The sequence below is a fragment of the Anguilla rostrata genome, chromosome 15 (assembly GCF_018555375.3).
Source record: "Anguilla rostrata isolate EN2019 chromosome 15, ASM1855537v3, whole genome shotgun sequence".
Taxonomy (NCBI): domain Eukaryota; kingdom Metazoa; phylum Chordata; class Actinopteri; order Anguilliformes; family Anguillidae; genus Anguilla; species Anguilla rostrata.
In genome coordinates, this window is record NC_057947.1 from 11,892,935 (window position 1) to 11,905,596 (window position 12,662).

Genomic DNA, 12,662 nt, shown 5'->3' on the forward strand with positions numbered 1-12,662 from the left:
TCTGTACATACATTTGTGTGTGTATTAGAGAAGGAGTGTGTATATGGAGGGGGCAGAGAGAGAGAAAGAGAGAGAGAGAGAGGGTACAGTGCAAATGTTAATGGGTTTAAAATTGAACCATTAAGAAAAATAATCAACATAAAATCACTGTTTCTCTAAACTGAATTGAAGTTATTGAAACCATTTCTACATGGACCTCGCTGTGTGCCTGAGGCCACTGTCATGCTGAAACAGGAATGGGCCTTCCCCAGACTGTTGGGGAAGCACATAATCGTCCGGAATGTCATGGCGTAGCATTAAGGTTCGACTTCACTTAAACAAAGGGGCCTAGCCCCAATCATGCAAAAAACAGCCCCAGTCGAAGGGTGTCCAGATACTTATGGTCATATAGTGTATAAGTGAAACCTTTCAGACATGCAGATATTGTCCCTAAAATCTGAGCACAATTTACTTAGTATTGCATTCAAATGACATATTCAGATATATGATCCGCACTCTCAAAATCCCAATCCAGACCATAAGGCCATATGATTGAAAAGACCACATTATATTCCGATCATGATCTAGATAATCTTCGGAGCAATTTGCTTGTGAGGATGTCCAAATTGCGTTTTGATTATGTGCATTGAAATCAGCACAAGTATCCAGTAACTGGGAAACCCAGCTGTCAGAGAGGAATGGATTCAGTAGGTGGTGTGAAAGGTTGCATCGCGATTTAGTGGAGAAACTGTCATTGCAGCATGTGTCCACTCAACTACTACGCTATGTTGCCTGGCAACCACATAATTGCTGCAGTATGCGTGATGGAAGAGTACTTTATTCTGGGTACCGTGGCAACCGGTTAAACCATCTCAGGGACATGTGTACATTTTCCATTTTCTTTTTTCTTTTCAGATTTTTTGTATTGTTTATTTCATTTGAACACTCGCCAAACAATCTGTTCACTAATACTTATGCTCTAAATGCTTTATTTTATATCCATAGAGTTGAAGAGTAATTAACGTAATATCTGCTACATGATCATATTTATCATAACATGCTAATAAGCATGCACTGTGCAAACGTTAACTTGGAGAGACATATCATGCAACATGCAGCATGTACTGTACACTGCCCAGTTTTTCTGCCCATTAATAGTGGCATATAAATCAGTTATAAGAAAATGAAAATGAGCTTGGATTGTTTTATGAACACCTTTGGAAGTTGCTACCAACAGATTCAGGGAATTAATCTTCTCTATTCATTTTGCTATTGGCTATAATCCCAATGTGTGCTATTTTGGTACAAATGATACAAATGATTGATGGAAGCGAAGGACCATGGGAAATTGGCAGGCCTGGAGCTGTTCCTCCTGAGCCCAGTGCTGTGTGCCTCACGGACTGCCTTGCTGAGCTTACTCACTCTAGCACGTTTAGGGTCACGTGTAGATTATCTTGACGTTGTGCCGGTGGTCTTGCTGCAGTGAGATGGTTTCCGTGTTGATTGGTTGCTCTCGGTTCTTTATCAGCAGGCTGCTCTGTGTGATCAGACACAGAGGAGCGGAGCTCTGTCAGGGAGCTCTTGGAGTGCAACTGCAGTGCAGACGGAGGCCGTCTCTGTGCCCACGTGTCTTCTGTAGTCTCCTTTAATTGCAGCTGCTCTTTGCCTGTGAGTTAAAGATGGCTGCCAGTTGAAGGCATGCTGTACAGTTATCTATCAGAGAAACTGTTTAGCATATAGTGGTGCACAGTAGCAGGGTTTCCATGCATGTATTGGATCTTTCCATCCTGGAGAAGTTGTGGAATTTGCTTGAATATCCTTATTCAAATTTTAAAATAACGTTTGTCTTACTTCAGCCATGCTACTTTTTAAACTCACAAGGTAGCTGCATTTCATTTACTCTGAAATGAGCACTGTTAATGTGCAACAACATTGGCGAGCTCCCTAGCTTACAAATTAAACTTGCTGCCAAAAGCCACAGGTTCCCAGTATTCACTCCTGAGAGGAACTGCAAATGTGTGTCTGCGTGTGTATAGGATACTTTGAAAGTAGGCCAAGTGTGTCTCGAAAAGCATTTCCACCTCCATCTGAACATCTGCTCTGAGTTACTGTACGAGCTCAGAGTTATCCATTTGTTGGACTGAAATTTTGACAGTAACAACACCAGAGCTCTTCTGTTTTACATTGTGGGTTGAGATGTTCCAATGTTTTTATTCCTTCAGAGGAAAAAGCAGGTATGACTGCTTGAGAGAAGATTCTGTCATCGTGCATTATGACTGGCTCAGATATATGCTGGTCAGTGCAATGGAGGAAAGGACATGGTGCTGGATGTTTGGAATCACAGTACCCCTTGGAGTCACTGGGGAAAACAGGCGAGGCACCCGCATGGTGGTGGGAATTTGGAGTGCACGGATGGAGAAAGGCTGCTGAATAGGAGAGGAAGGTGTTTGGGCACTTTTGGGGGGGAAAAAACAACTAAAAAAAGTTAGCTGGATCAGCCCCACTGCTGTGAAAGGAGCCAGGATCTGGACTCCAGACTCCAGGGTCCAGACCCTTTGTTCTGGCTGCTGGCTGCTCTGTACTCCTAGGGGCCTGGTTCATACCATAGAAACCCTTAAATTAACTTGAAGTTTATACAGTAGAATGCTGAGTTTAATGAAACTCTGTGGAGATGTGTTGCCCAATGATTTCAGTCATACACAAATGACCTGCTTAACATTTCTGTTTGAGGTGCAGTGTAGCATAATGGTTTGAGAACTGCGCTTACTGACCCTTGACCCCTTGAGTAAGAGTTGCTTAACCTGGATTGCTTCAGTATCCAGCTGTATAAATGGACTGTATCTATAAAGAATGTCAGCTGTGTAAGACTCTTTGGATGAGCATGTCTGCTAAATGAAAAGAAATGCAAATCATTGCTATGTTAATAGAGAGAAACACAGTGGTTAGGTGAGCGGTGGAGTCTTTACTGTTCCTCTGGACGGCTGTGAGAACAGGATGCTTAATTACGCTCCCTGTCAAATCAATGTACTTCCTGCCTTCCAAACATAGCCTGTTTAAATATAGTGAAGCCAAGATCATGTGTGTGTGGATGTGTGTGTGTTTGCATGCATGTGTGTGTACAGTGTGTACTGTGTGTACAGTGCACTGTGTGTGTGTCTGCTTGAGTGTGAGTGTGTGTGTGTGTGTGACTGACATAATGACTCTTGACAGCTGTGGCAGCCACATCTCAGCCTATGTCATGTCTGTGCCTGTGGGAGGGTTTGTTTTCATTGTCTTTCAGTACAGTACAGTCACTTAGCAGGCACTCGTATCCAGAGCAATGTGCAGGAGTGGAGGAATATCAGTGTTACTCTCAGGATTTGAAAAATGCTGTATCACCAAGAAGGCACAGAGGCCAATTTTTAATCAACTGGTGTCATACTGACCCATTAAAACCTGTATTGTACTGTAAGAAAAGAAAGTACCACCAGACAGATCATCTTTGAACAGCTATAGCGTGACATTATCCGAAATAAAATCCAAATAAACAGAAAAAGAAAGGATATCAAGAGGGGTCAGGGCGTCCATGAGACAATTTGAAGAGTGAGTCTTCAGTCTTTGTCAGAAGATGGGCAGTGCTCCTGCTGTCCTGAGTAGATGGTGAGGGAGGAGTAGATTCTCAGGTTGTTTCTGTGCATTTCCTCTGGTTGGCTGACAGCCAGTGGGCAGGCTGGACCAACCCTGTTCTCTGGAAAGTAATTGTGGATTATTTTCATTCTGACTCATTTTCAGTTCTTTTGCTGGACGAGTTGCACACATAGATCGTTGTAGATTGTTTAGACGCCATGTACAGCGCGTAAGGACTTGTTTCCATTTTCTCCGGCTCAGTGGGTTGTTAATTTACTGCTCGGAAGGGTTGAATCTGGGACTAGATTTTCTTACAATGTTTTTTTCATGAGTGCTTCAGTCCAAATGACAGCATTCCAGTTTTGTTTTGCGTGAGATTTACAGTAGAATGGCATTTGGCGTATGTTCCGCTAACACACAGAGGGCCCAGAGTGGTTCTGTGACGGTGGCGTCACTGTGAATGCGGCTGTCACTCAGTGGGTCACAGAGCCTTGTGTTTGAACCTCTGATTGGTTGAGGAAGGCACCCATTGTTTTTTCAGGCGCTGGTCCTGGGGTCCCCTGCATACCTGTGGCTTAGTCATGGTGGTTGTATAATATTCCTAAATGTTTTGTGTAACCTCCATTAGACAGCGTACAGCGCTCGAGGTCTGAGGTTTGAGTCGTGGGGTGTCATGGGCACTAAAGATTGGACGTAGGGCTGTTCTCTACCATTCCAGCACAGCGGTATTCTGTTATGAAAGCACTCTTTCATACCCCTGAGATGGCAAACTTGATCAGTGGCACTGAGCAGACAAAATTGAGGTCCGGGACAGAGAGGATTGTGGGAAGGACAAGTTGTCTATCTGTAATAAAGCCCTCCAGCTTCAGAATTGCGTCAGGATCCTGGCGTGAGCTTCCCTGTATAAAGAGGAAGCTTCTGAGAATGCTTACTGTACTCCCCACTACTCCCCCAGCCCCCAACACAGGAAGTGTTGCTTTTTATTGGCTTTACGTCATAGGTTACAGAACTCCAAACAATGTCTGACACATGAAAATATTCAGATGGCCAATTCTATAAATACGCCTGTCTGGAAAAAGAAGTCATAGGAGACAATGAGTTTGCTTCCTCTCTGTTTAGAGGCTCCAGAGAGAAGCCTTATCAATGTAGAGAATTCCTGACAGAGGCTACTTTTAACAAGACCAGGTTACAACCTAGTATATGGCTGGACCTAACACACATGATCCGGCTGACCAATGGTGTACCTTCATAACTCGGCCAACCAATGGTGTAACTTCATCAGTCAGTCAGTCAGTCAGTCTCTCACAGACATTTGCCTTTGTAGGGCTGGCCCCGCTGATGCGGTCCAGCCAAAAAGCTTTTTGTGTCCACACACACTCTGCTGGAACAAAATGGCCAGGCAACTTAAAATTATTATTATTACGGATTATTATTATTATCATTTTATTTTTGTTACATTTTTTTGTTATATCATCCTCAGTTTTTCATTCAGACCTTTTGATTTTTGTAATATGCACTGCCTTGGCGGACAGTGAGAGGAAGTGGAGTTTGTCTGGGACATGTGTTTTTAATGACTGTTGCTGATTTAAGCACTGAAGGACACTGAGTCCGCTGCTGTTACCAGCCAGCAGTTTCAGCTGGAAAAGAAAAGGCCATTCATGTTGTGAGCCGTCGCCTGTTTTTCTCTTTTTTTCCTTCTCTTTATTGCGTTACTTCCCAGAAACCCTTGTTTTTCCCTGCCAGCATTGCACATGTCATCAAAAGAGATGAAAGATTAGTTCATACTTTCAGAAAACAGGATAATAATAGCATGTAGCATATGTGCAACAGATTGTTATTTCAGTTTGCTGCAAATCCCTCGTAAGCTGTAATTGCAGCTTCACGCCTATTTTGCATGCTGTAGAACAAGCTCTGGAGGGTGTTCATGCTGCACTGCATTCCATGGTACCCAGGGTTCTGCACATGCTTCCTTCAGGTCCCTAGGTTTCTGTGCATGCTTCCTGCCGGTCCCCAGGGTCCTGCACTTGTTCCTGCAGGTTCCCATGGTTCTGCACTTGTTCCTGCATGTTTCCAGGGTTCTGTGCATGCTTCCAGCAGGTCCCTAGGGTTCTGTGCATGCTTCCTGCAGGTCCCCAGGGTTCTGCACTTGTTCCTGCAGGTTTCCAGGGTTCTGTGCATGCTGCTTGGTTGCAGTTTGGGACGTGATGTTGAAATGACTGTAATGGCCAGATCAGCATTGATCCACTGCTCTGACCACGCCTCCACACTGCCTGCACTATGACAAGTGGAATGTTCATATTATTCAGGGCGCTGTCTGCACCCCTGCGGGTCACATCAAGGTTTAGCGGGTCGTCCCGTGATGGCCGCAGCGGAGCTCGCGCATGGAGGACGGAGTGTAGCACAGTGGGTAAGGAGCTGGGCTTGTAACCGAAATGTCGCAGGTTCGATTCCCGGGTGAGGACACTGCCGTTGTACCCTTGAGCAAGGTACTTAACCTGCATTGGTTCAGTATATATCCAGCTGTATAAATGGATACAATGTAAAATGCTATGTAAAAAGTTGTGTAAGTCGCTCTGGATAAGAGCGTCTGCTAAATGCCTGTAATGTAATGTAATGTTCCTGTATGGCTGGTGTGAGGGTCCCCTGGAGGGTGCTAACAGACGTGCGGTCAGGCGTGACGCAGGCGTGTTCTGAGGCGTGAAGCAGGCGTGTGCAGAGCGTGGGGCAGGCGTGTTGTGCCGGGGTGTGTGGCGCAGCCTGTGTTCACTCCTGTCCCGTCTGTCGTGTGTGTTTCCGTGCGTGCGTGCGAGCGAGCAAGCGAGCAAATGTGTGTGTTTGAGTGCACATGTATGTTTGTGCATCTGTTTAAATGCGCGTGTGACGATGACTCATTCGGATGTGGGAGCATTCATTAGCGGCCTCCATTCTTTTTTTCCTGTCAGAAGGTGTGGACAGTGCCCTGCGTGTGTGTTTCCCCACTGCTCAGGCCTGGGGAAAGTAGAGGGTTACAGACAGAGAGAGACTCACAGAGCAGAGAGTGCCCTTGGCAGAGCACCTTCAGAGGGGCTCCTGTGGAGAGCCTCAAAGTGCACGGAGCTGGGCCTGTTTGAACAGATGCAGTGGGACCACATTCTGTGTCTGAATCCTCAATCACGGGTTCACTGAGTGGAGTGTTCAAACGCATGTTAATTAAAGAAAAAAAGCTCTCTGTTTTTCATCTTTTTGCTCTTAGTCATCATTTACACCCAAATAACTGCTTTTGTAAAAACAAAGTAACATTTTTCAAAGTTGCAATTATTATTTTCTCTTCTCTGTCCTTAATTAAATGTTGCTATTTGACCTTTAATACATCTACCGCAATGGAAGTACGGAAGTGTGATGAATTCTTGGGCACCTGCTCGGTAGCTCATCTTGTTCAGTCATATTGTGGGGGTCACATCCCCTAGTGGCAGTGTAGGGGAATTGCATGATATGACAGCCAGGTAAGATCCTTGTTCAGATGTGGTGTTAGGCCGTAAGTTCGAAGCTGTTCTGTTACTGATTTTCCGAATTCCTTGAATTCCGCAGAATGAGCCTGTGAAGTAGCCCGGCTGCCCAGGTGTGCTTTACCTGTTGGGACAGCCAGGGTGATGTGTTGTGGTTTGTTTACCGTGTTTTCCCCATGCAGCCCTGCTAAGGTACCCCTGGGTGTCGTGTTACACAGGCACTGCACCTGTGTTCATCCTGTAGAATCCCAGCTGTAAAAGTGTGCAGAAATTCAGCTCTGTGCGTGACCCTGGCTAATGATTAATGACAAGTATTTATGATGCGGACAGAACATGCTAGAAAGTGAATACTGTAAAGTGGATCATTTATCTCTCTTTCTCTTCGCGCACTCACACACTTGCACAGTCTCACTCACACACTCACACACACACACACACACATACACACACAAAGAAGAAGAGCTGGTACTGACCACCTCTTCCGTGTCTGACTGGCAAATGTTTCTCCTATCAGAGAAGACCACTCTGTGCTCCTCAGGAGAGCCCTATCTCTGGGGGATGGGTGTGGCATTGTCTTTTATCTCTGAAGGGAGGAAATGAGTTCCCTGTATTCCCACTTCAAAGAGCTGTGGGGGTCAGATGTAACCTCATCAAAGACCAAAGGGCCAGTGTTACCGTGGGAACACGGTACATAGTTCCGCTCACAAACCCAACGACTCCTCCTCACACACAGGATCTGTGAGTCATCGCCTCTGTGCTCTCACCTGTCACTCATACCTGCAGCCCTGTCTCTGCCACCTTCCCTTGGCTGTGATGTTGGCACAGGGCGGGGCAGGTGGGCGGGGCCTTATCCCTGATGTAACCAATTATGACCTGTGATACAGTGCTTTAACTGAGCCGGGCCTGGGGTGGTTCTGCACTCAGGCAGCACTCAGCTGGGGGTCCAGACAGCCAGGCGAGCGCTCAGCTCTCTGAGGGTCATTAACCGGCCCTCCTGCTGGGCCGGGGTCGGTGCAGAGGCCCCGTCACGCTCGGGCCCCGCTCTCAGACCTCTCAACTGGGCCTGTTCCCGGCCTGCGGAACCCTGCTGGAACCCGACACGCACCCTCCTCTTCCGAAAGGGCCTTTACGAGTAGGCCTTGCCTGAAGCTTTAGAGGTCAGAGGTCAATACAGTAAGCGGGCTCATTCAAACCAGATGAGGCCTGGGTAGAGGAAAGAAAAGCCCAGGTAGGAGGGTCTGAATTTGATTTTGGCAATCATAAGGTACTGGTATGGTTGCTAGGAGTCAAAGTATTGTGTTGCTGTGTTACTGACCAGTTTGGTTTGATACTTGAGTATCTGCAGTAATGTTGATTTGGTCTGAATACCTTGGTTACTGACTGTTTGCGTTTGAGTTCCTGGGGCACTCAGCGTTTGGCCTGAGCACCTGGAATGTTGACCGTTTCGGGTTTGTCTCTTTCACAGCAACGGGCCTCCGGAAGGGTGCTGCTGGACCTGGTCTGCGCCCATCTCAACCTCATCGAGGGAGACTACTTCGGCCTGGAGTACCAGAACCACCGCAAGATGACCGTGAGTGAACCGCATTTCATTCAGCCTGTCACACAAGGACAGAACACAATTGAATGAAGATAACAGTTCTGCAAATCTTGCCTTTTCAACTCAGTACTATTACAGTACTATTCACACTATTCTGTAACAGAGGTGCTCTCCTGACTCAATAAAATCTGACCTATTTGTTGTTTTTTTATCGTTTTTGCAGGTCTGGCTGGATCTTTTGAAGCCCACCATCAAACAGATCAGACGTAAGTGTGTTCAGGCAAAGCGCCGCCATGCTTATTTTGCCCTTTATTTCGCCTGTTTGACCAGGTGGGTGAACTGAGAAGTCCATTCCGTCTCACAGTGATGACTTGGTGAGTCAGAATCTGTAGGGAATGCAAGGGATTTTGTAGCTAATCAGATACAGGGGCAGTTCTTAGGCTGTCAAATATGGAGAGCCAGTTTTGCTGTTACCATGAGTCATTGCGGTTCTGGTCATGGAGAGAGGGGATGGTTGTGTAATGAGTAGTCTATTACATCAGAATAAGATCTGCTCCTCCCACCCCACCCCCCCTTCACAAAAAAAATAAAACAAAAAATAAAATTTGGTTTAGTAACATCTGACATAATATTTGGTTGTTTAAGGAGCAAAATGACAATTATAATGGACAGCTTTGAGTCACTGTTCTGCTTCCCATTTGTCTGAATTCCCTTAATTTGCTTTAATGGGCTTTTCTCTTCCAGAGTTTGTGGCAGTGGAGGTAGTTAATTGATTTAATACTGTACAGGAAGTAAAATATAAAATAAAGGCCCTTCATCAAATCTTCACACGAGCTTAAATATAGGCAATGGCAATTAAACTGAACATAAAGAAGTCACTCTGTACTCTATCAGTGATTTAATTGTTTTCTTTTAACTGGGTGTTTTCCTGTTGTTCAAATTTTAAAGTACTCAGTGTAAACAAATTCACTTCGACATAATTGCTGAAATAAGCAAGCATTATTTTGCGTCTTCAAAGAGAAAGAGTCTTTCCCGCACCAGTGTATTTTAATGTGCGTGATTAATTGTGTAATCCAGGTGGAGCATGAAATTGAAATGTTGTTTTTCTTGTCGTTAGGAAATGCATCTGTAGCCGATAAGAGAGGGTCTGTGTGTGTGTGTCAGGTTCACGGCTCACTGGTGGGGCCTTCAGCTGAGGTCGCTGTCCTTCGAGCAGTGATTCATGTTCTAACTCAGACTACGCTCCTGCGAACTGTAGAGTCCTGCATAACTGACCATAGAGTTAATTGGTTACCTTTTAAAGGGGCCAGGAATAATGAATAATTTTCCTGTATTTTTTGCTCAATTGGAGTATTTTTCTGGGTTTTTATTTTCTCTGGAACATATTGCTGTGAAGTGTTTCTTAACTTGCATGCAAAAGGGGTTAAACAAAAATAAAGACGGATTGTTTGATATTTGGCTGTATAATGAATATCTGGTTAACCTCAGTAGAACAGTGAAATGAAATGCCATTGAAGTTAACTCTACTGATACACAGTTACTGTGACTCTTCTCTAACTGAATTAGAATAATATTTTGAAATGTGAATCTGCGATTGTTTTTGCAAATGTAATTGTAATCCCTTTCCTGGCCCCAAATGAAATTTCTGGCTGAGGGATGAATAGAGTAATACTGTATTGTATTGTGTTGTGTTGTACTCTGCAGTACCGGGTTAAATTCATATGGTGTAGTGAATGCAGGAGGCTGCAGAAAGCAGTTTTGCAGTGTGTGCTTATCAGCCGTATCGCCTGCAGGCCCCAAGCACACGGTCCTGCGCTTTGTGGTGAAGTTCTTCCCTCCGGACCACACCCAGCTCCTGGAGGAGCTGACCAGGTGAGACCGCTCTCCCATCGCCCCTCTCTGCTCCTCCGCTTCGCTGAGAACCTTTCGGCTTTATGAGGTATTCGTTTCGGTTGCTCGGCTACGGCTCGGTCCCGCCCCGCCAGGTCTCTGCCCGTCGTGCACTTCAGCGGCGAATTTACGGTCTGGGAGCGATATGTGGGCGGGAGTTTCCCTCCACTGCTTTTTTGGACGTCGTACCTGCCTCCTCTCTGGAGCTCCCGGGCTGTGGTGATGAGCTGAAGGGAGTGACCTCATCGACTCACCTGGCCTCGATTTCCCATAAGCCTCTGACCCAGTGGGCTTCGTTCCCAAAAGCGTTCCTTTGGCTGGAAAAACGGTTTCTCAAAAAATAGATGGCACCTCGGGCAGCGCGGGGATCGACCCGCTGAGCTGGGTGTCGGGTAACGGGGCGGGGCGGGGTATCCAAATTCACCGCTGACCTCAGCCAAGCCCGGGCTCGGGGAACGGCAGATTCCTGGAACTGCCAAAACGCTCTGATGGAGCGCAGGCCTGATCCAGCCGTGTATCAGTCCTGCCTGGCAGAGCACGCACACCGTCTGTCTTTGTTCGCTCGTCAAAGGCTTCCTGTAAAGATGTTTTCCTTCTGTCCAACACATTGTAGGAAAATGGGTTTAGGGCCTACATATCAGTGGTGCTGATGGCGGTCTTGTGTTCTGGACTTCCTGTTCGACTGACTTCCTCCTGCTTCGGTTTCCTTTGCTTGGTTTGCATTTCACATCCCACAGCCCAGTGGCACAGACATCTCTCATTAAAACCATGTATTGTACACACCAGCATCCAGGCAGTAACTGTCTGTCAGCTAAAGAACATTTTTCCTGAACTGTACTCAAGGAGATGATCAATCACTGCACCATGATTTCAGTCCTAGGTTATGAATACTTTTTCAGATTATTTGTGCTTTATGTCAGTATTGCTGGGTTTCCAAGATAAGGTCAGGTCGTGCAACACTGTACAGTAATAATGAGAATTATGCATGTGGTCAGACCAGCTCCGAGCAGCAGGCTGGAGACTGTGGTACCCTGTGCAGATTATAATAAGTCATTGTGCCAGGTCCATGTGGAAATGCTGTTGGGAATGGGTGCCCAGCTGTGTCATTGTGTGACTCAATCTCTTCTGCTGCATTTACCCTCTGCTCAGCCATGCAGTGGCTGATTTACAGATGCTGCTCTGCAGGGAATTAATCCTGGCAATACACTGATGGTGTGTGTGTGTGTGTGTATGTGTGTGTGTGTGTGTGTGTGCATGCGTGCATGGGTGGGTGGATGGGTGTGTACTGGGAACTGGGAGAACACACATGTATGTGACTTAACTATTTACATGTATGTGACTATATTTACTCAACCAGTAACTTAAACTGTTAAAGATTGTTTTTGTCTATGAATATTCATGAAAGGGGTGAGTCTATAGCTAGTAGGGAAATTTGGGTGTGTAGAATGGCCTCGGTCATCACAGCCCTAAGAGGGGAGTGGCAAATTCACATGCCTGACTTTGACTGACAGGTGACCTCTATTCCCTGGTGGATGAGTAGGTGTCAGTCAGCAGACATCACCCGTGTATTTTGTGATCACCCAAGCTGAAGTTTTTCTTGTTTTTCTTGCCTCTGTCCAGGTACCTCTTCGCTCTGCAGGTAAAGCAAGATCTGGCCTGCGGGGTCCTGACCTGCAACGACAGCAGTGCCGCCCTGCTGGTCTCCCACATAGTGCAGTGTGAGTATCTCTGTGTCTGTCTCTCTCTCCATGTCCCCATGCATTCATGTTTATCTTAAGCATTTCTCACATGTCAGGGTGAACTGGTGTGTGTTTTAGTTTTATGGAGCAGAGGAATTTATGTGTATTTGTTTAAATTAGTTTTAATCCTTAAGTGATCTGGGTCACACAGACGAGCACACTGCAGTTTACACGTTGGGTTCGCACCGACAGGAGTGGGAGGAATACATGTAGCTGGACATGCAGAATTTCTGGAGCCCAGCCGACCAGCAGGGGTCACTGGTGTGTGATGAGACACTGTCACCCCAGCAGACTGAAACCCTCCCCTCCCTGGTGACAATAGGGCCAATTGTGTGTCACTGTGTGGGGCTGCTGGCCACAGCGCTGAGGGTGTCGATTGGTTGAGAGTCGCCCCGCTGAAAACTCTGAATGGGCAGGCTACAAGCT

The 12,662-nt window shown here is 46.2% G+C and overlaps 1 protein-coding gene across 5 annotated transcripts in view; it reads left to right on the forward strand.

Annotated features, from left to right (window-relative positions):
• LOC135240906 (FERM, ARHGEF and pleckstrin domain-containing protein 1-like) overlaps positions 1-12,662 on the forward strand; it is a 90,117-nt gene that overhangs the window by 36,512 nt on the left and 40,943 nt on the right. For all 5 annotated transcript variants that reach the window (XM_064310946.1, XM_064310948.1, XM_064310944.1 and 2 more), the window contains 4 exons: positions 8,536-8,640; positions 8,831-8,873; positions 10,401-10,479; positions 12,118-12,215. In XM_064310946.1, coding sequence (XP_064167016.1) covers positions 8,536-8,640; positions 8,831-8,873; positions 10,401-10,479; positions 12,118-12,215 — 325 coding nt within the window. The remainder of the gene's footprint in view (positions 1-8,535; positions 8,641-8,830; positions 8,874-10,400; positions 10,480-12,117; positions 12,216-12,662) is intronic.